Source organism: Bubalus bubalis, chromosome 18 (genome assembly GCF_019923935.1).
Source record: "Bubalus bubalis isolate 160015118507 breed Murrah chromosome 18, NDDB_SH_1, whole genome shotgun sequence".
NCBI classification, from domain to species: Eukaryota; Metazoa; Chordata; class Mammalia; order Artiodactyla; family Bovidae; genus Bubalus; species Bubalus bubalis.
The window spans coordinates 59,032,219-59,053,830 of NC_059174.1; the positions used below are offsets into that span (position 1 = coordinate 59,032,219).

Consider the following 21,612-nt stretch of genomic DNA (forward strand, 5'->3'; position numbering starts at 1 on the left):
AATGGAACTGGAGGAATCAACCTACCTGACTTCAGGCTCTACTACAAAGCCACAGTTATCAAGACAGTATGGTACTGGCACAAAGACAGAAATATAGATCAATGGAACAAAATAGAAAGCCCAGAGATAAATCCACGCACATATGGACACCTTATCTTTGACAAAGGAGGCAAGAATATACAATGGATTAAAGACAATCTCTTTAACAAGTGGTGCTGGGAAAACTGGTCAACCACTTGTAAAAGAATGAAACTAGAACACTTTCTAACACCATACACAAAAATAAACTCAAAATGGATTAAAGATCTAAACATAAGACCAGAAACTATAAAACTCCTAGGGGAGAACATAGGCAAAACACTCTCTGACATACATCACAGCAGGATCCTCTATGACCCACCTCCCAGAATATTGGAAATAAAAGCAAAAATAAACAAATGGGACCTAATTAACCGTAAAAGCTTCTGCACATCAAAGGAAACTATTAGCAAGGTGAAAAGACAGCCTTCAGAATGGGAGAACATAGGTACATTTCTATGCTTTTCTCTTGTATGAACTGCCTGATGGAGAGATAAGGATGACTGTGCACTAAAACCTCTGTCACCATTGTTAATTTGTAACATTTCCCTGCAATATGAATTCTGTGATGAAATGCAAGGGTTGATTTGAAACTAAAGACCTTGCCACGTACATCACATCTATATGCTTTCTATCCAGTATGAATTTTCTGATGAGATGTAAGGCTTCCTTTTACTCTAAAGGCCTTGCCACATACATCACATTTGTATGGTTTCTCGTCGGAATGAATTTTCTGATGATATGTGAGGCTTCCATTTAAACTAAAGGCCTTGCCACATATATCACATTTATATGGTTTCTCTCCAGTATGAATTTTCCGATGAGTTGCAAGGCTTCCATTTATAGTAAACGCCTTACCACATACATCACACTTATATGGTTTCTCTCCAGTATGAATTTTCTGATGCGATGTAAGGGTTCCGTTTACTCTAAAGGCCTTGCCACACACATCACATTTATATGGTTTCTCTCCAGTATGAATTTTCTGATGCGTTCTAAGGCTTCCATTTACACTAAAGGCCTTGCCACATACATCACATTTATATGGTTTCTCTCGGCAATGAATTTTCCGATGAGATGTAAGGCTGCCATTTACTCTAAAGGCTTTGCCACATACATCACATTTATATGGTTTCTCTCCAGTATGAACCCTGTGATGAACTGCAAGTTGTGTGCTTCGAGTATAGCCACGGCCACATACATCACATTTATATGGTTTCTCTCCAGTATGAAGGATCTGATGAACTGCATGGCTTTCTTTGCGCGTAAAGGCCTTTCCACACACATCACATTTATATGGTTTCTCTCCAGTATGAGTTCTCTGATGAACTGCGAGGTAACACCTGGAACTGAAGACTTTGCCACATAAAGTACATTTACGTGCTTTCTCATCTGTATGAACTACTTCATGTATTTTTAAGGACGCCCGAGTGAAAAAACGTTTGTCACAGCTGTTACATTGGAAGGGTTTCACTTCAGTATGAATTCTCCGATGAATTCCAAGTTGTCTGTTTCCGGTAAAGCCACGGCCACATACATCACATTTATATGAATTCTCTCCAGTATGAATTCTCTGATGAATTCCAAGCTTTGACTTTCGAATATAGCCACGGCCACATACATCACATTTATATGGTTTCTCTCCAGTATGAAGGATCTGATGAAGTGCATGGCTTTCTTTGCGAGTAAAGGCCTTTCCACACACATCACATTTATATGGCTTCTCTCCAGTATGAACTCTCTGATGAATTTCAAGTTGTGACTTTCGAGTATAGCCATGGCCACAGACTTCACATTTATATGGTTTCTCTCCAGTATGAAGGATCTGATGAAGTGCATGGCTTTCTTTGCGAGTAAAGGCCTTTCCACATACATCACATTTATATGGTTTCTCTCCAGTATGAGTTCTCTGATGAACTGCTAAACAACACTTGGAACTGAACATTTTGCCACACAAATTACATTTACATGCTTTCTCATCTGACTGAACTGCCTGATGTTTATTTAAGGATGACAGTGCAAAAAAAAGTTTGCCACAGTTGTTACACTTGTAAGATTTCACTTCAGTATGAATTCTCTGATGATTTCTAAGTTGTCTCCTTCCAGTAAAGTCACAGCCACATACATCACATTTATATGGCTTCTCTCCAGTATGAACTTTCTGATGAATTCCAAGTTGTGACTTTCGAGCATAGCCACAGCCACACACAATACATTTATATGGTTTCTCTCCAATATGAATTCTCTGATGAACTGCTAAGGAACACCTAGAACTGAATATTTTGCCACACAAATTACATTTACATGCTTTCTCATCTATTTGAACTGCCTGATGTTTACTTAAGGATGATAGTGCAAAAAAACGTTTGCCACAGTTGTTACACTTGTAAGATTTCACCTCAGTATGAATTCTCTGATGAGTTCTAAGTTGTCTGTTTCCAGTAAAACCACAGCCACAAACATCACATTTATAAGGATTCTCTCCAGCATGGATTCTCTGATGAATTACAAGTTGTGACTTTCGAGGATAGCCACAGCCACATAAATCACATTTATATGGTTTCTCTCCAGTATGAGTTCTCTGATGAACTGCTAAATAACACCTGGAACTGAATATTTTGCCACACAAATTACATTTACATGCTTTCTCATCTGTTTGAACTGCCTGATGTTTATTTAAGGATGACAGTGCAAAAAAACTTTTGCCACAGGTATTACATTTGTAAGATTTCACTTCAGTATGACTTCTATGATGAGTTCTAAGTTGTCTCTTTTCATTCAAGTCACAGCCACATACATCACATTTATAAGGGTTCTCTCCAGTATGAACTCTGTGATGAATTACAAGTCGTGACTTTCGAGTATATCCATGGCCACACCTATCACATTTATACGGTTTCTCTCCAGTATGAAGGATCTGATGAAGTGAATGGCTTTGTTTGCGAGTAAATGCCTTTCCACACACATCACATTTATATGGTTTTTCTCCAGTATGAGTTCTCTGGTGAACTGCTAAATAACACCTGGAACTGAACATTTTGCCACACAAATTACATTTACATGCTTTCTCATCTGTTTGAACTGCTTGATGTTTATTTAAGGAAAACAGTGAAAAAAAATGTTTACCACAATTGTTACATGTGTAAGATTTCACTTCAGTATGAATTCTCCAATGAATTCTAAGTTGTCTTTTTCCAGTAAAGCTACAGCCACATACATTACATTTATAAGGATTCTCTCTTGTATGAATTCTCTGATGAATGACAAGTTGTGACTTTCGATGATAGCCATGGCCACATACATCACATTGATATGGTTTCTCTCCAGTATGAAGTCTCCAATGAACTGCAAGTTGTGTGCTTCGAGTATAGCCACGGCCACATACATCACATTTATATGGTTTCTCTCCAGTATGAAGGATCTTATGAAGTGCATGGCTTTCTTTGCGAGTAAACGCCTGTCCACACACATCACATTTATATGGTTTTTCTCCAGTATGAAGGATCTGATGAAGTGCATGGCTTTCTTTACGAGTAAAAGCCTTTCCACAGACATCACATTTATATGGTTTCTCTCCAGTATGAATTCTCTGATGAATTCCAAGTTGTGACTTTCGAATATAGCCACGGCCACACACATCACATTTATATGGTTTCTCTCCAGTATGAAGGATCTGATGAAGTGCACAGCCTTCCTTGCGAGAAAAGGTCTTTCCACACACATCACATGTATATGGCTTCTCTCCAGTATGAACTCTTCGATGAATTCTAAGTTGTGACTTTCGAGTATAGCCACGGCCACATACATCACATTTATATGGTTTCTCTCCAGTATGAAGGATCTGATGAAGTGCACAGCTTTCTTTGCGAGTAAAGGCCTTTCCACACACATCACATTTATATGGCTTCTCTCCAGTATGAGTTCTCCCATGATTTTGAAGGTGTGTCTTGTGCTTAAAGGAGTGGCCACATATATCACATTTATATGGTCTCTCTCCAGTATGTACTCTCAGATGAATTTGAAGGGCTGTGTTCTGTTTAAAGCTGTGGCCACATACATCACATTTATACAGTTTCTCTCCAGTATGATTTCTCTGATGAACTGCAAGGCTCTCATTATCATTAAAGGCCTTGCCACCTATGTCAGCTTTATATGGTTTTCTTCCTGTAAGGATTCTTTGATGTCTAGTGAGTTCTGAGTGCTGAAGAAAGGTTATGCCACAATCACGAGTTTTGTAAGATTTTTTCTTGTATGCTTCCCAGTCTGGGGCCTGTTCTGAGGGATGCACAACAGGACTCTCATGTTTATAAGAAATGCTTTTGCGGACACTACAAGTTCTCTGAATTGGCAAAACTGAGGTGCTACTGTTGATATTCGTCACAACTCGACTACATTCAAAAATTGTCCCTTCAGATTCATCATGAAAGCTTGATCCGAGCCTTTCAACAGGCTTATCTGCTGCATCATTTCTACTCTGATGATCTTTTCCATCAGTGAGATTTTTGTTATGGGATATAGATATTCCATTGTCACTTCTTTCATCATCTGTCCACAGACACTCAAAACCATGCACAGTTTCCTCTATCTTCCTGAGGAAAAAATCTTTGATTTCATGGGTTTCAGCTCTTCCAAACATCATTGTTTGAAAATTTTTTCCTTTTCCACTGTTTCCTTTTGCTTGTAATTTCTTGGTCATATGTATATGAGACACATCTACAAGATATAAAGAACATAGGTATCCTATTAATTACAATTCATAAATAAATTCTTTCATATTGAACACATATTATACCAAAAGTCATACCCATCCTGAACAGAATTAAGAAACTTTCCGATGATGAACTTAGAAATATAAGCAACATTTACAAAGAAATAGAATTTGTTAACAAAAAAAAGTCATCACGCATAATTCAAATTAATTTTAGCATACCCAAGTTTCAAAGATGCAATCAGGAAAATATTCATTTTATGCAAACTCATGTCAAGTCTCAAAGAAAAAGGTATTTTCCCACCATGACCTCAAAGCTCATTCTACTTGGCAGTAAACACGCTTCTGTCTCATAACTGAGGAGAAAAAACACTAAAAATTCCGTGGACAAGGAGATTGGCAGGCTACACTCCATATCACAAAGAGTCAGACAGGACTGAGGGACTGACCAAGCAAGGATCAAAAAGGCAATACCCTGTAATGGTAAATAATCCAAAGGAAGCATTCTAACGAATATTGTAAAACATAAATGGCAGTTGACAACTGTTCAACAAGCACTGCATAGTGAAAATAAAGAATCTGTTAAAACAGCTCCACCCCCCGCCCCCCACTCCCCATCACAAAGCTCATGACATCTTACTTCCCTGACCATGGATTAAACCCAGGATCTCTGCAGTGAAAATGCTGAATCCTGTCCACTGGACTGTCAGGGAATTCCCTAAAATAATTTTAAAAACAAAAGAAAGAACACTTTTCTAAATACCTCCTATAAATCTATAAGCAAACAGACATATAGACATTTTATAACAAGAAGTGGTTCATGTCAGTTATACTGTGTAAAACATAAAGACCATCATCTTTTAATGACAAAGAATTAAAAATATGAAACATTCTTTACTTAAATAACAGCCATTCAATACAGCAATTGCCTATCTATACAGAATCCTTAACTTACTCAGTTCATGAGCTCCAAGATACATGTAAAAGAACAAGCTTTGGGGACTTCCTTATGGCTCAGAGATAAAGAACCTGCTATAAAAAAAAGGAATATTATTTGAAAACTTATTAACTAGAGTCAGAGGCAAACTCTTGGAAGGGAAATATAAACTAACAATATACAATATGTAATGCAGACAAAGAGACATGCTACAATAACCATGACATGAAGTAAATAGACATTTTATGTAAAAGTAACCTTTGAGGCAAATTTCCTGATGGTCCAGTGGATAGCATTACATGATTACACTGTAGGGTTACAGATTCCATCCCTGAATGGAGAACTATGATCACATCTGCCACATGGTTCAGGAAAAAAAAAAAAAAAGTAACTTCTGACCTTTTCAGTAAAACAGTCAAAATTCTATGATAACTAAGAGCATGAATTAACTCAATTTTTCAAATAAAGGTAGTGGATACACAGGGTTCATGTACACAACCCATGGTACAGGAAAGGAATGAGCAAAGCAGGGCTGAAACCCAGACCTACAGACTCATACATGTTCTTAACCACCAGGGCCCACTTGTGCAAAGCAGATTACAAAAGGTTACAACAAACTCCAGGAGTTTAAAAAGATAAGGTCAAGTGAGACACAAGAACTGATCTGCGTAACTAACAGCCTTACTCAGCCATCTCACCTAGAAATGGTTTCCGAGGTACCACCCCCCACATTTCAATTCAGGTCGTGTCCTGAAAATGTGGTTCCGTGGATGAGCACGGGTCATTTTGTACAGTATGAGCAAGGAGGGAACATGCCACCTGATTCATATATGCATCACTGGGGATCCAAGACAGGACCTCAATGTCCACTGTCCTTACAGGTTTCCTGAGTTACAATCACAGAAGATCCAAACCACATTCCTGTTACTTACACCCCTGAAGGTTGTAGTAAATGCAGTAACAACAGGACTAGCTGAGGGCTCCGAACAGGAAGACAGGTTGAAGGCAGCTCTGTGTAGGATCTGAGACACCAAATGCAATTGAAGAGCTGCCAGTCTTTCCCCTTCTTCCAATGAGGTCTCCCAAGTGCAGCAAATAGGAAGAGAACCAGGCTGGCTCCAAGGATTATGGCTCTGGAGGTGTTACCGTTGTTCTACATGGACCAAAAGTGGACATCCCATGGAATCCAGCACAGAAAGGGGACAAAGAGGAAACAGACCCCTTTGAAACACCTTATTACCTGCTCCCCAAAGTGAAGCAACAACATTAACAGGAGTCAAATGACACACTGTAAAGATCATATAAAGACCTACCCTTTGGGACTTCTTTCTTTGGAATCCAATTTCCATAAACCTCTCACTCTTTTTTTCCTTAAATGACTTTTTTCATTTATAAACAGCCACTTGTAAATCAGACTTAATTTGTTTTTCCCTAATAAAATATAATTTTCACATAGGAGACAGATGGGCTACAGGTTGAATATCTACAATCAGTCTCTTCATCTCTGCACTTGCTGAGATAAGACATAGCTGGCCTCCAGCTGAGGAATCTATAGGAATCTATAACAAAAACAGGGTAAATGGCCAGTCTTTGTCTCTTACCTCAAGGGAATAATCATGGCAAGGACAAAGAAAGGGAAAAAAACCTTTCTATTAAGGGAGACACTACATATGTGCACAAAAGTTCGTTGAGGTCAAGTCAGAGGATAATTCCAGGCCATAATGAGTCTTGGTCCTCCCAGAAGCCTCCACTTTGAGATTCATCTTGGCTAGGGTATGCGTCTGCACCCCAGGGGAGAGTGCTGAGACAAATTAACCAGAGGGGACAAAGGAAGGTGACTGGCCTGAGGGGACACGAAGACCTGGAAAACTGTACCTTTCTAAAGAATTAACACTTCCCAAAGGTGGGGCTCTCTCTCTGAGCTAGCCCATGTGTCTTTCTGCATGTACTTTTCCTTTCAATAAACTTTTTCCTTTACTCTTTACCTTGTGCCTCTTCATCTGAATTCTTTCTTGACTAGGCAGGCAAGACTAGGGACCTTAGCCCTAACTGTTGGCTGCTGTGGTCCAATGATCAGGACTCTCAGTCTGAGAAACAAAGACATTGCTTCCAGCTTCCGCTCACTGCTATGAGCATCCAAACTCAATTTCATTTCTCATACCTTTTTTACTGAAAACACCCATCTTAGTTTCCTTAAGCAATCATGAACTATGCTTTCTATTAGCATTTTCTAGATTGGTGAACAAAAATACCAGTGATAGCTTCTAAAAACATTTGCTTTATTATAGACAGCATCTCAGAATAGTCATCAATAGTCCAAAATCTCTCGGTGTAATACAATAGAAGTATTACACAATGTGGATGACTCAAGATATGTCTTTATTAGATGAGCAAACATTAATACTACATATTTAATATCGAATATTTCTCAGTTCACGTGAACCTGATTTGTATGCACTTACTGTTTTTTTAAAAAATTTATTTATTATTTTTGGCTTCAATGGATCATTGTCGCTGCTCCATCTTTCTCTCCTTGTGTCGAGTGGGGACTACTCTCTCTAGTTGTGGTGCATAAGCTTCTCATTGTAGTTACTTCTCTTGTGGACCACAAGCGCTAGAGCACCGGGGGTTCAGTAGTGGTGCTGCACAGGCTTAGTTGCTCTGTAGCATGTGCAATCTTCCCAGACCAGGGATCGAATCCATCTTCTGCACTGGTAGGTGGATGCTTTACCATTGAGCCAAGTGCTGACTTTCTTTTAAAGCCAATTGAGTAAGAGCTCATTTACAAATAAACCTCAGCAATATTATCCAAAATCAAAGACACACACTGAGACATACATAAATCCAGACAGATTTAAAACGTCTCTCTAACGCTACTGGAGTTGATTGCAATTGCCTCCTCCAGGGGATCTTCCCTAGCCAGGGATTGAACCCACATCTCCTGCGTCTCGCACACTGGCAGGCAGCTTCTTTACCACTAGAGTCATCTGGGATCCCTGGTAAAGGTTAACTTCAAGCTTTTCTGTAGGCAGGGCTTTTTAAGAAGCCAGCTGTTTTTATTCCATATGCAAAAAGAAATTGTTTTGTACTCTCAAAGAAAAAAGAAAAATCATTTTAACCAGTATTCTCCAGAGTCTAAAGAATATCACAGCAATCCCTGTGTCAAAAACGTTATCATCCCTTTCTATAGTCATAGTTTTATATCTAAAATACAGATCAAATAGTTCTCAAATTGACTGGTAACAGGGACACATGGATGATGAAAATCTTGGATTGTCCCTCTGGGTAGATGTGGGTCTTCACTTGATCAGAACAATCTGAAGGGGTAAAGAAATTTGCCAGAGTGGGGACAGCAGTGGGGGAAGCTGCCCCCCCCCCCCATCCCCCCACTGAGACACAGGGGAAGTTAGCTTCATCAGGGGACTAGCTGATGGAGAGGGAGACAGAGGGATTGAGAGGGGTGAAAGGCCACAACAGGACAAAGATTTTTAACAGAGACAGAAAGGGCAGTGGTGGACACTGTTAAAGCTGTGGGTCAGCTCAAGAGAGAGCCCACTTAAAAAGTGAGGAGCTGATCAGCTGAAATATAATTTGACATTGTAATATGGACAATCATCCTCACTAATTGCACAATTCTGTTTCCAGGTGTAACTTCTTTTCCGACAATTTTATAATTTACCTTTATGTACCTCACATTACTTCACTGGTGGCTCAGCTGGTAAAGAATTCTCCTGCAATGAAGGGGAGACCTGGGTTTGATCCCTGGGTTGGGAAGATCCCCTGAGGAGGGAAAGGTTACCCACTCCAATATTCTGGCCTGCAGAATTCCATGGACTCTATATTCCATGGGGTTGCAAAGAGTCCAACAGGACTGAGTGACTTTCACTTTCATTTTATGTACCTTATGATAGGAGAGGAGGATTCAGACTCTCAGCCAGCAGGGCAGATTCTTATCCTTTCTCAATGGGCAAGAGTCACAAACATTTAGTAACTTCTAAGGGTACAGCCCTCTTTATTTAAGGTTCCAATTCTCACACCATCCAGTGTAGACGTCCCATGTATGAGCTAACTAGTAGTAAGGCGAACTTTCACATTAGGGAATAAAAACGTCATCAACCTTAATCTCCTTTTTCCTACAGAGTGGCATTCTGTCTCACAAATACTGCTCACAGGGCCAATTAAAGTTTTGCCAAAAGTTGTCACTTTCGTCTCAGGTTCAAAGATTTGTTAACAAAATTAGTGACTTGTTCTGTACAAATAAATAATACACATACTTATAGAATTATCAAGCTGACTTTCAATATGCTAACAATAAAAGCAAAGAGAAGTAGAAAGAGCAGAAGATACATCACCAAATTAGGTTCTGACCAACATCCAAACTCAAACAGCGTTGGGAAGTCCTGGGACACAGCCCATCTGGAGACCCAGTGGGGAAAAGGTCCCAGGCAGCATGTTACGGTCTCGTGGGTGAGACTTCAAAGGTTGCAGTTTCAGGTTCCCCCTTATAATCCCAGGATGCTGTTATCATCAGCAATTTGTGAGCAAATAGCACCTCTGTTTTTCTGTTAGTGCTATTTGTTTGTCTTACAAAATCTATAATGTTGCTAAGCCTGGGGATGAGTAGGCCAGGGCCCCTCCAAGGCCTCAACAATCTCAAGATTTGTCCCCTGTCTTATCTCTGGTGCTGCAAGCCTTGCACTCACAGCAGGCAGTCAGGGCAGTGTCCAGCCAGGTTAGAAGCAAGCTCAGAGGCCTGCTTTAGAGAGGACCTAGACCCTGTGCCTCCTGCATTGCTAGGTGTAGAATCCCACCTCTTTTGTCAGCCAAGAAGTGATGGACATTACAGATGGACAGAAAAATATTCACAAATTAACTTACTATCAGCGTCTTTCTGAATGCACAGGAAACAGTATAATATACAGTATAATACAGATAACTGGGCTTCCACAGGGCTCAAAGGTAAAGTATCCGCCTGCCACGCAGGAGACGTGGGTTAGACCCCTGAGAGGGAAGATCCCCCTGGATGAGGGCATGGGAACCTACTCCAGTATTCTTGCCAGGAGAATCCCATGGACAGAGAAGCCTGGAGGGTTATGGTCCACTGGGTCGCAAAGAGTCAGGTACGACTGTACCAACTGAGCACACAGGCATCCGTGTATCTAGTTCCTTTCCAAGAACTACTGAACTAAGAACAAAGGGGTAGAAAACAGGGAATTCAATATTTCAAAGTTGGAAATCAGCTTTATAAATACTCAAGATGTGGAGAAACTTGTGTATCACACAGCGCACAGATCACCTGAAGAAAGGACGAGCTTAAACACCTCATGCCAGTCACAAAGTTTTTTCAAGTCTGAGTCAACAAGGCTATGAACTCAGTCAAGCAAAACATGGGCTGCCAAGAGACACAGAGGGAAAACATGGAGATACCCCCCAAACCAAATTCCAACTTCACAGGGAAGCGATCCTCACCCACAAACAGCAGGTTCCTGTAGGTCTCCTCCATCACATCCCAGTACAAGGCCCTCTGAGCAGGGTCCAGGCATTCCCACTCCTCTGGAGTGAACTTGATGTCCACATCCTCAACAGTCAACTGTGTCTGAAATGAAAGCACATTTCACTAACAGGCGCTCAGGAGGATTCTTATTTTCACACAAAATGAGAAAAGGTAAGAGAGGTAAGGATCAATTCAGGTAATGTAACATTCTGATAGATCCATTAAAAGCTATTTGGACAAACTGTGGGTCTCTAATTTCCTGTTGATTCATAAGACTATGACATCTTCCAATCAATATGAATTTGTCACTTGTGTGAACAATACATGAAGAATATACAGATAAAATTCAATCTGTGAGTTGTCTATGCAAAAGTGTTACACTCTACACATGGAGTGACATTCACTATCTAGATGAGTAACAGCAAGACCGGTGTCTTCAGAGACAACAAAGTCCACAGGGGCTTTCAAAGAACACACATTGTGATGATTATGATGTCATCACACTGATAACAGTGTTTCAGCACTTCCTACACACTAAGCATTACTCTAAAGACTTTACACAGATGAACTTATCATCAGCATGACAGTACGTTAGAGAAAGATCTGTGTCCATCTTACTGGAGCAAAAATCCTGTCATTCTAAGAATTCGCTCAAACAGTTAAGAAATGAGGCAACAGCACCTGAGGTCAGGTGATTGGGACTGACGACTGAACCTAAGGAATCAGTGAGTTAAGTACCAGAGCAGCAAAGTGCATCCAGAGAGAGTTCCCTGAGAATACCTGAAACAAGTTCAAGAAAGCTGAAGTGCAATGGAGGTGTAGAATCCCAGATCTTTTGCCAGCCACGGAAAGACAGACATGATAGATGGACAGAAAAATATTCACAAATTAATTTACTATCTACCTCCTTCTGAATGCACAGGGAACACTATAATATGCAGTATCATATGTAGGTATCTGGGTTGCCCTGAGGCTCAGCAATAAAGAATCCGCCTGCAATGCAGGGTACATGGTGTTGATATCTACAGGGGGAAGATCCCCCTGGAGGAGGGCATGGCAACCCACTCCCGTATTCTTGCCTGGAGAATTTCAGGGATAGAGAAGCCTGAAGGGTTATGTATGGCCCATTGGGTCACAAAGAGTCGGACACGACTATAGGATAAATGGTCACTGTACAGGGTCACCCGCTCTTCCCACCAACCACACAATGTCAATACTCTTACTACTGTTTCCATCATTCACGTAAAGAGGTAAAAAAAACTTAAGGGAATGGAAAACACTTAAGATACAATTTCAACTGCTACAAAGCATAAAACATGTTTATGAGATGATGTTCTGTAATAAAACCGTGGAATTACAGATCCATGCACTCACACATGCAAATGTAAACACACAACTGGTTGAAACAAGGAAGACCTGTCTATTTTTTCTTTCAATCCAAATTTACTGAGTGTCAACGTGGGCCCCAAACTGGGAGTACAGCAGTGAACATTATGGAGCTTACAGTCTAGCAGCCAGCCACCCAATTACATCCATAATTTTAAAGTTACTATTGCAACATGTGCTCTGAAACAGGCCTGGTGCTAAGAGATTTATTGGAAAGTCTTGACGTACATCAAGAAATCACACAAGGTCTCCATGAGTAGGAAACAGTTAGGATTGGCAAGGTGGGAAAGAGTGTTGCAAGCAGAGAGAACAGCCTGAGTGCTGGCTCTGAGGCAGGAAGGTATTTTGTGAACAGAAAGTCAGCCAGTCTAACTGGGACAGAGGGAACAAAGAGGGGTGATGCCAGGTAGAGGCTGCTTTCTACAAGGTCTTTGGATTTAGGACTTTATTCCAAAAGTAACTATAAGTCACCGAAGAATCTGCAGGAGGTAAATCAGAGGTTTAGATTTGTTTTTCAGAGCTCACTCTGCTGTTTGTGGAGGTTGTCGTTGCTTAGTTGCTCAGTTGTGTCAGATCTTTGCAACCTCATAGTAGCCCGCCATGCTCCTCTGTTCATGGGATTTTCAGGAAAGAATTCTGGACTGAGTGGCCATTTCCTACTCCAAGATGATGCCTTTTGACACATTCTGGGATGACACTCTCATTTTCTTTTATTCATCTGTATTTCAGCATCTTTGGGACATTAAAAATGAATCAATTGTACTTCTGTAATTTGTCCACATTCTATGTCTTTTTAAAAAGTTAATTATTTTGGTTTTGCTGGGCCTTTGTTGCTGTGAGGAGGCTTTCTGTACTTGCAGCTGCAGTGCATGGGGTTCTCATGTTTTGGAGCACAGGGTCTAAAGTGTGTGGGTTTCAGTAGTTATGGTTCCCGGGCTCCAGAGCTCATGCTCAGTAGTTGTGGCACATGACCATAGTTGCTCTAAGGCATCTTCCTGGACACGGGATGGGACCCGTGCACTGTACATTGGCAGGCATATTGTTATCCACTGTACCACCAGGGAAATCCTCAACATTATCTTATACTACTTCAAAAAAATGAAAAACAAGGAGGAAATAATATACAGAAGATTTATTCTAATCAGAATAAAAATACCTGTATTTACAAATAATATGAGGGCTTCCATGGTGGCTCTGTGGTAAAGAATCCACTGGCCAGTGCAAGAGACCCGGGTTTGATATCTGGACCAATAACATCCCACATGCCAAGGGGCAAATAAGCCTGTGAGCCTCAATTTCTGAGCCAGAGCTCTAGAGTCCAGTAGGTGAAACTACTGAAGTCAGTGCGCTCTAGAGCATGTGCTGCAAGATGAGAGAAGCCACCATAATGAGGGGCCCACACACCACAACTAGAGAGTGGCCACCACACGCCAGAACTAGATAAAAGCCACTGAAGCAATGAAGAGCCAGTACGGCAGAAAAGTATATTTAAATATAATAATATGATATTATTGTTAGTGATACGTATGTAGTTATTAACAAAATCCAAAGTTTATCTTTTTATTCCATGAGCGAATATTGCCATCAAGATTAGAAAAGTTGGAGGAATTCCCTATCGGTCCAGGGTTTAAGATCTCGCACTTCCACCACAGGGTTTCAGGTTCAATGCCTCCTCAAGGAACTAAGACCCTGCAAGCTGCATCGTGCAGCCAAAAAGGAAGAATAAATAATCAGCAAACTCCATTTCATAGTTTAAAAACACTCTCTAGCACTTAGGTCTGTTTCTGAACTTTCCATTTCACTCTCAAACACTTAAAATTTTCAAGGAGGTCCTAATTTAGTTTTAAATGTACTATAAAAAGTCAGGACTGATTCCCCCTCCTTGGCCTCTTTTCCAGATTTCAGCATGTACTGTGGATGTTAGTACCTCACATCTATGTGCAGCTTCTTTACCCTGGTTGACAGAGAGCAGACAGGGCATCCGGATGGGTTCTAAGCAATCACAGGGCATCCGGATGGGTTCTAAGCAATCACTGCTGCCCAACAGCACTGAGACCCTCTCTCCAACCGGTGGGTGAGAAGTCCTTCCCAGAACAGTGGCCAATGAGCCCCCTCACAAGGGCCAGGTCATCAGGTCATGGGGAGATGGGATCTAAGTGGAGACAACTGGCCCTGAGGGAAGGCCCAGGTGAGTGTGCATGTACAGGAGTCAGACAGGACACTTCAGAGTCAGAGAAGATTAGCCAGTCCAAAGACAGGTATTTCAGGAGGGACAGATTGAGAATCAACTGAGAATATGACCTTACCTGAGAAAGAGTCATGCCTGACTTGTTTTCTTTCATGTTCCTCCTCTTCTGGGCTTCACCCTCAGGTAACACGAATCTTCAAGGCATATCAAAAAGGTGGAAAACATGGTGTTTAATGCTTAGAGTCAACACACTCCCTTCCTGAGCTCCAACCCCACACACAGGGAAGCCCTCACCATGAGGAGCAGACAGTCCTCTGGGCCCACTGTCTCAGGAGGACTCAGGACCATAACTCCCGCACAGAGTCCAACACAGGACTTTCCCACACTTTCCCTCGGATCACACTCCCCTCCTGGTGAGGCCTCATGTACACAGCAGCAAGGGGTAACTCCGCTGACCCCACAATCCCCTCAGGTCACACAGCAGGCCCTGGTCCAGCCCCACTCAGAGCAGAGAGCCCTCCCCTCCCCCAGGGCCTGATCTCAGTCTCATAAGTGGAGGCTAAGAGCCCTGGGCTCAATGTAGATTGGAAACTTTCGCGGAGAACCTGAGGAGCGTATCTGATGGGGGGAGGGGACAAAACATGCCCAGGCAAAATGCCTCATGATCTCATGTGAAGCCTGGGTTGAATACCACTCAAGGATTCAAGTCCAGCCCACATGCCACTTTCTTCTTTACCAGCTTTACTGACATAGAACGGCCTATCAAGAAGGTGTTGTGTATACATTCCATGCATGTTGTGACCATGTGACACATGTATACACTTTGAAATATTTATCACAGATCACTAACCAGCACATCCATCACCTCCAAATTCCCGTGCTTTGCGTGTGGTGACAACACTGATGATTTATTCTCCTGTCAAACTTCCAGTGACACAGGATTAACTACGGTCAGCATGCTGCACACACCTCCCCAGGATGCACTCATTTTACAGCTCTAATCTGTACCTTTTGACCAACATCTCCCCTTCTTCCCAACCTCCCAGCCCCAGATAACCACCATCCAACCGTCTGCTACTAGTGATTTTCACTTTTTCACATTCCACATAATGGAAGCACATATTGAATCAGGCTTTTCCTGTCTGTCTTAATTCACTTAACACAATGTTTTCTACATTCATCCAATTGTCCCAAGTGACAAAAATCGTCAGTTTTATGGGTACACAATATGTCATTATATACTTGTGTGTTCACTTGTGTGTATGTTACTGACCTGGAACCTGGGCTCTTTAATCAACTGCATTAGTTAAGAGACCAAAGGAGAAATTCAGGGACTTTCTTTATTTTGACTTTATTTTGACTCCTGCTGCAGTAAGGTGGAGCTAGAATAAGAAGTGTGTGCCCAGCCCACAGTCCTAGTGCCCATCACACAGTCCTAGTCCTCACCCCGAGAGTGAAATGCTGAAAGCACCCTGGGAGGAACAGGAACACAGTGCACACTCCATAAAGGGAAAACAGGAACCACTCCAAATAATTAAAGGAGAAGGGCATGCCTGATGAAGGTGATACAGAGGCAGTAAACATGGCTAACTTGACAGCGAATATCAGAAGGAGATGCGGAGACCTCGCTAGCCTAGAGCTGAAGGAACAGAAAGAGAGAGAGCCACGGTCACAATTTAATGACCAAAGGTAGGAGAAAAACCTAAGATCCGAGACAGAGAAGGTTTTGGTGTCTATGAACAAGGACTACGTAAATGTGACCAGGACAGACTGACCATGAGAACGGGATCAGCTCTCAGGATGAGGCTAGAGACCCTGGCAGCGACCTGAGGATGACAAAGGGCTGTGGAGCCACCTGAGGAGTCAAGATGCTGCTCTGAGGACACTGGGAAGCCAGTGGAGGTGGGAGGCCTCCCTTCACATCGACCTTTATTCACAGAAGACAGCTCATGATTCTCTCTGACTCTGAGCTTATGCTCCCACCTCCATCCTACAGTTGTCCTTTGCATCATGGAAAACTGGGATTCATTTCAAATTCTAATAACAAGTGGGAACTCCCTCCAAGAAAAACTGCCACACACAGTCACACACCCAATTTGGCCAATCATTTCAGGAGTCACTTTAGCTCAGCTTCTGGGCCTGAGTAAATATCAGATTAACTCACGGCTCACTAGTCACCAGACCACATGAAAGAGAGGAAAACAGACCATCATACTAACTGGTTAAATTTGGTCCTGATTCAAGAAAAAAGATCACTGACATCCTTACTAAGTACTCATCAAAACAATTTACAATTATTTACTAGTTACCAAAAAAATGTTTCCAAGATATAATGTAAAGAGAAGACAGGAAATGGGCTTCAAATAAATGTGAGGCAAACCTAAGTTAATCAGCTTATTAAAAATTTTTTCTTTGAAAAATTCTGGTACAAAGTGGAGAAAAATAAAAACCAATTGATAAGACAGCATATTTACAAAAGAATAACATGAACTAATTTCAGGAGACCACGAAATCTTTTCAGATGTGAATAGTTGTTTACAACAAAGTAGATATTGAAATGAACTAATCTTTAACCCAAGCTAAAAAAGAATTAAATGTAAACAAAGGAGAAAGCAAAAAGGAAAGCCATCACTAAGAACATGTTTAAAGTTCCTTGAAAAGGTACCATGCAGTAACAGTCTGTCAATTCTTTAACCACTTCTCCTCTCCCACAACCTCTACTCCACACCAGGAAAAGGGAAGCAGGTGACCCACCTCTGTGAGTCAAGTCACTGCCTTACTCCCCAATTCAACAGACTCTACACGTGGATATTATCTTTCAATACAAATAATTACAACAACCACAAGCCTTACAGACAGAAGTATTACAATTCCCATCCTCCTCTGTATAATTTAAAGGAGCAAGATTTAAATTTATTCATTGTAAAGCTAAAAATCAATATATCATGACTTATTTCTTTATTCAATTGATTCAGCACTCTTCTGTATTTAGTCTGCACCACCACCTGCGCACTACTTATTTCCACTTCATTTGGTTTATCTGTTTCCCTATTTCTTTCTCTGTCTCCTTTTGTCTTCTCCTCGGTTCTCCTGCTGTGCCTGTCCTCTTCTCTACTTCTTCCCTGACTCCCATCTGGCCTCTCTCTGCCATCTGTTCCCCATAAAGATGCTTTCTCTCCAACCTCCCTGATAATCCAAAATCTCCCTGTATTTCTGCCTTTCTTCCTCCACGTCTGCCCTCCGTTTCTCCCAACTCTTTGGCACCTCCAAGTGCAATGCTTCCTTTCAGCTCACTTTCTTTCTCAGCTCCTCCAATCACTCAGTTCAGTTGCTCAGTAGAGTCGGATTCTGGGACCCCATGGACTGCAGCATGCCAGGCTTCCCTGTCCATCACCAACTCCCGGAGTTTGCTCAAACTCATGTCCATCCAGTCGGTGATGCCAGCCCTTTCTCCTCCCACCTTCAATCTTAGCCAGCAACAGTTTTTCCAGTGACTCAGTTCTTCTCATCAGGAGCCCAAAGTATTGAACCTTCAGCTTGAGCATCAGCCCTTCCAATGAATATTCAGGACACATTTCCATTAGGATTGGGCCGTTTGGTCTCCCTGCAATCTAAGGGGCTCTCGAGAGTCTTCTCCAACACTACAGTTCAAAACCATCAACTCTTCGGCGCTCAGCTTTCCTTATGGTCCAACTCTCATAAGCACACGTAACTACTGGAAAAACCACAGCTTTGACTATAGACTTTTGTCGGCAAAGTAATCTCTGTGCTTTTTAATACGCTGTCTAGGTTGGTCATAGTTTTTCTATCAAGGAGTAAGTATCTTTTAATTTCATAGTTGCAGTCACCATCTACAGTGATTTTGGAGCCCAGGAAAATAAAGTCTGTCACTGTTTCTGTTCACTAGTACTCTGCCAGCATGATATTGTCTGTAGGTCAAGGTTCCAACTCTTGTATCCCCTTTTCCGGCTCTCTGTGTGAACTGCCTCTCCCCTGTCGCCCTCTTTAGGACACGTGATTTACAGCCCGTCTCCCTTGAAGGCTATAGAAGGAGCCGGCAGAGGGTCAGATGGTTACACAGCATCCCTGGACATGAATTTGAGCAGACTCTGGGAGATACAGGGGTCGCAAAGACTCACACTCAACACCACCATCTCCATATGTTGCTCACCTTTAACTTTCTGGAGATCCTGCTTTTCTCTAAATTTCTATCATTTATCCACCGTTACCGTCAAGGCTCTTTCATGTTGCTATCTCTTCGCAAGTCCCTCACCAATCCTCTTCATTGCCATCATTTTTCCCTCATGATATTTTCAATTTTCTATTTCTCTCGAGGTCGCCGTCTGCTTCTCCTGACCCCTTCTGGCCTCCTATTTAAAGGGATGGCAACTGAAGAAGAAGCCCCCTCCCGCAAGAGCCAAATTCCAGCGGGTTGTATTTGGGACACAGAACCATGGGTGTCACGTGGCTGGCCCAGGCACCTCCCCCAACACAGGGTCGGGGGAAACGGTCTAAGAAACGTATGCCTGAGGAACAGAACTACCGGCCAGCTGAGACGCGACGACTGAGCGGCTGGGAGTTTCAGGAGCGGGGCGGGCTCTCCAGAATCCCAGGACATGGGAGAGAACCCGGCCTCTCCGGGAGCAGGGGCCGGCGCGGCCTCCTGGGAGCGAGAGCGCGAGCCTGGGGACCGCAGAGCGAATAAACCCACATCGCCCAAGAGAATTTCATGCGGTGCAGGAAGGGCAGAGGAGTCACTGAGATCAGAAATTGGTTTTAAGCAGCCAAGAGTTGCGAAATGAGACGTCTCAGGGAACAAACGCAGGCATCCGCTTCAGAGCGAGTTTAAAGCAAAATGGAGGCGCCTCTTGACCACACAGGGAAATCTGAATTTGCTGGGGGTGGTGGGACGGGAGCGGAGATTTAGATGCAGCAGCGACCCTCAACCCACGGTACAGAGGAAAGACAACTGCGAGAGGAAGACTTGACTAGAAAAAGAGAAACTCACTTTGCGCTGAGACCTCTGCTCGCGGCTCTCCGCTTCCGGGTGTGTGACGTTGTGCGCACGCGCAGTGAAAAGGCGGAGCGGCCTGGAGGCGGGGCCGAGCGAAGCCCGGCGGTCAGGGGCGCGGGACGTTGAGAAGTCAGGCCTGTGTGGGGACAGTGGGAGGGTGAGGCGGCCAGGGGGCGACGGCCGGGGCCTCACTGCTGAAGGTGGCTGCAGTGAGGAAATGAAAAGACGGCCTGCTCCTTGAAAGGAAAGGTATCATAAAAGTAGACAGTGTATTTTAAAGCAAAGGCATCACTTTGCCAACGAAGGTCCCTAATGCCAAAGCTGTTGTTTTTCCAGTAACAGGTAGAGATGTGCGAGTCAGTCCATAAACAAAGTTGACCAAAGAATTGATGCTTTTGGATTGTGGTGATAGAGAAGAATCTTGAGAGTCCCTTGGACAACAAGGGGATCAACCAGTCAGTCCTAAAGTAAATCAACCCTGAATATTCACTGGAAGGATTGATGCTGATGCTGAAGCTCCAATACTTTGGCCAATTGATGCAAATATCGGACTCATTGGAAAAGACAATGATCTGGAAAGACTGAGGGCAAGAGGTGAAGGGGGTGACACAGGATGGTTAGATAGCATCACTGACAAAATGGACATGAATTTGAGCAAACTCCAGGAGACAGCGAAGGACAGGGAAGCCTGGCATGCTGCAGTCCATCGGGTCGTAAACTCTGGACACCACTGAGCAAGGGAACAACAGAACACATATACATATATCCATTCTTTTTAAGGTTTTTTTTTCTCCATATAGCTCATTACAGAGTATTTAGTAGAATTCCCTGTGCTATATAGTAGGTCCTCATTCCTTATTCACTTAATGCATAGTAGCGAGATGAAGTGAAAGGTATGTTAATCCACATCTCCCAATTTATTCCTTCACCTCTCACGTCCTGATAACCATACCTTGTTTTGTATGTCAGCAACTCTATTCCTGTTTTGTAGAGAAGTTCATTTGTACCCTTTGTTTAGATTCCATAGATAAGTGATACCATGTGATATATGTCTTTCTCTTCTGTCTCTTGTTGATAGAAAAGCTGAAGTCTCCCAGAACCCAGTGACACACAAGAGAAAGGCTCAAGCACATATTGGTTAGAACAAAAGAACCACAGACTCAGCGTCTAATAAACACTTCTGAGTTCTTTTTTAAAGACATTTGTTGATTTCACTGCATCAGGTCCCATGACTTCATGGCAAATAAATGGGGAAACAGTGGAGTGACAGACTTTATTTGCTTGGCTCCAAAATCACTGTAGATGGTGACCACAGCCATGAAATTCAAACACGTTTGCTCACTTGAAGAAAAGCTGTAACAAACCTAGACAGAATATTAAAAAGCAGAGTCATTACATTGCTGACAAAGGTCAGTATAGTCACAGATATAGTTTTTCCAGTAGTCATATGTAGATGTGAGAGTTGAAATATACAGAAAGATAAGCACCAAGGAATTGATGCTTTTGAACTGTGTGTTGGAGAGTACCTTGGATGCAAGAAGATCCAACCAGTCCATCCTAAAGGAAATCAGTCCTGAATATTCATTGGAAGGACTGATGCTGAAGCTGAAACTCCAATACTTTAGCCACTTGATGCAAAGAGCTGATTCATTTGGAAAGACCCTGATGCTGGGAAAGACTGAAGGCAGGAGGAGAAGGGGACAACAGAGGATGAGATGGTTGGATGGCAAGACTGACTCAATGGACAAGAGTTTGAGCAAGTTCTGGGTCATGGTGGAGGACAGGGAAACCTGGCTTGTTGCACTCC

At 42.4% G+C, this 21,612-nt stretch overlaps 1 protein-coding gene across 1 annotated transcript; it reads right to left on the bottom strand.

Moving 5' to 3' along the window:
• Positions 1 to 403: 403 nt before the first annotated feature.
• LOC102413681 (zinc finger protein 616) lies at positions 404 to 19,985 on the bottom strand. Its single transcript, XM_045163284.1, has 4 exons — positions 19,800 to 19,985; positions 14,910 to 14,985; positions 11,193 to 11,319; positions 404 to 4,791 (listed from the first exon to the last, which is right to left on the bottom strand). Exons 2-4 carry the CDS (start codon positions 14,943 to 14,945, stop codon positions 710 to 712), a joined length of 4,245 nt encoding a protein of 1,414 aa, XP_045019219.1. The 5' UTR covers positions 14,946 to 14,985; positions 19,800 to 19,985; the 3' UTR covers positions 404 to 709.
• Between the last annotated feature and the right edge of the window lie 1,627 nt (positions 19,986 to 21,612).

What these genes read in the sequence shown, in the direction of transcription:
- LOC102413681 (XM_045163284.1), bottom strand. Translation starts at nt 14,945, where the DNA reads ATGAAAGAAAACAAGTCAGGCATGACTCTTTCTCAG. An exon ending in CAGGCATGACTCTTTCTCAG is followed by an intron (nt 11,320 to 14,909) that starts GTAAGGTCATAT and finishes CTTTCATTTCAG; the next exon opens with ACACAGTTGACTGTTGAGGA. An exon ending in CAGGAACCTGCTGTTTGTGG is followed by an intron (nt 4,792 to 11,192) that starts GTGAGGATCGCT and finishes TATATCTTGTAG; the next exon opens with ATGTGTCTCATATACATATG.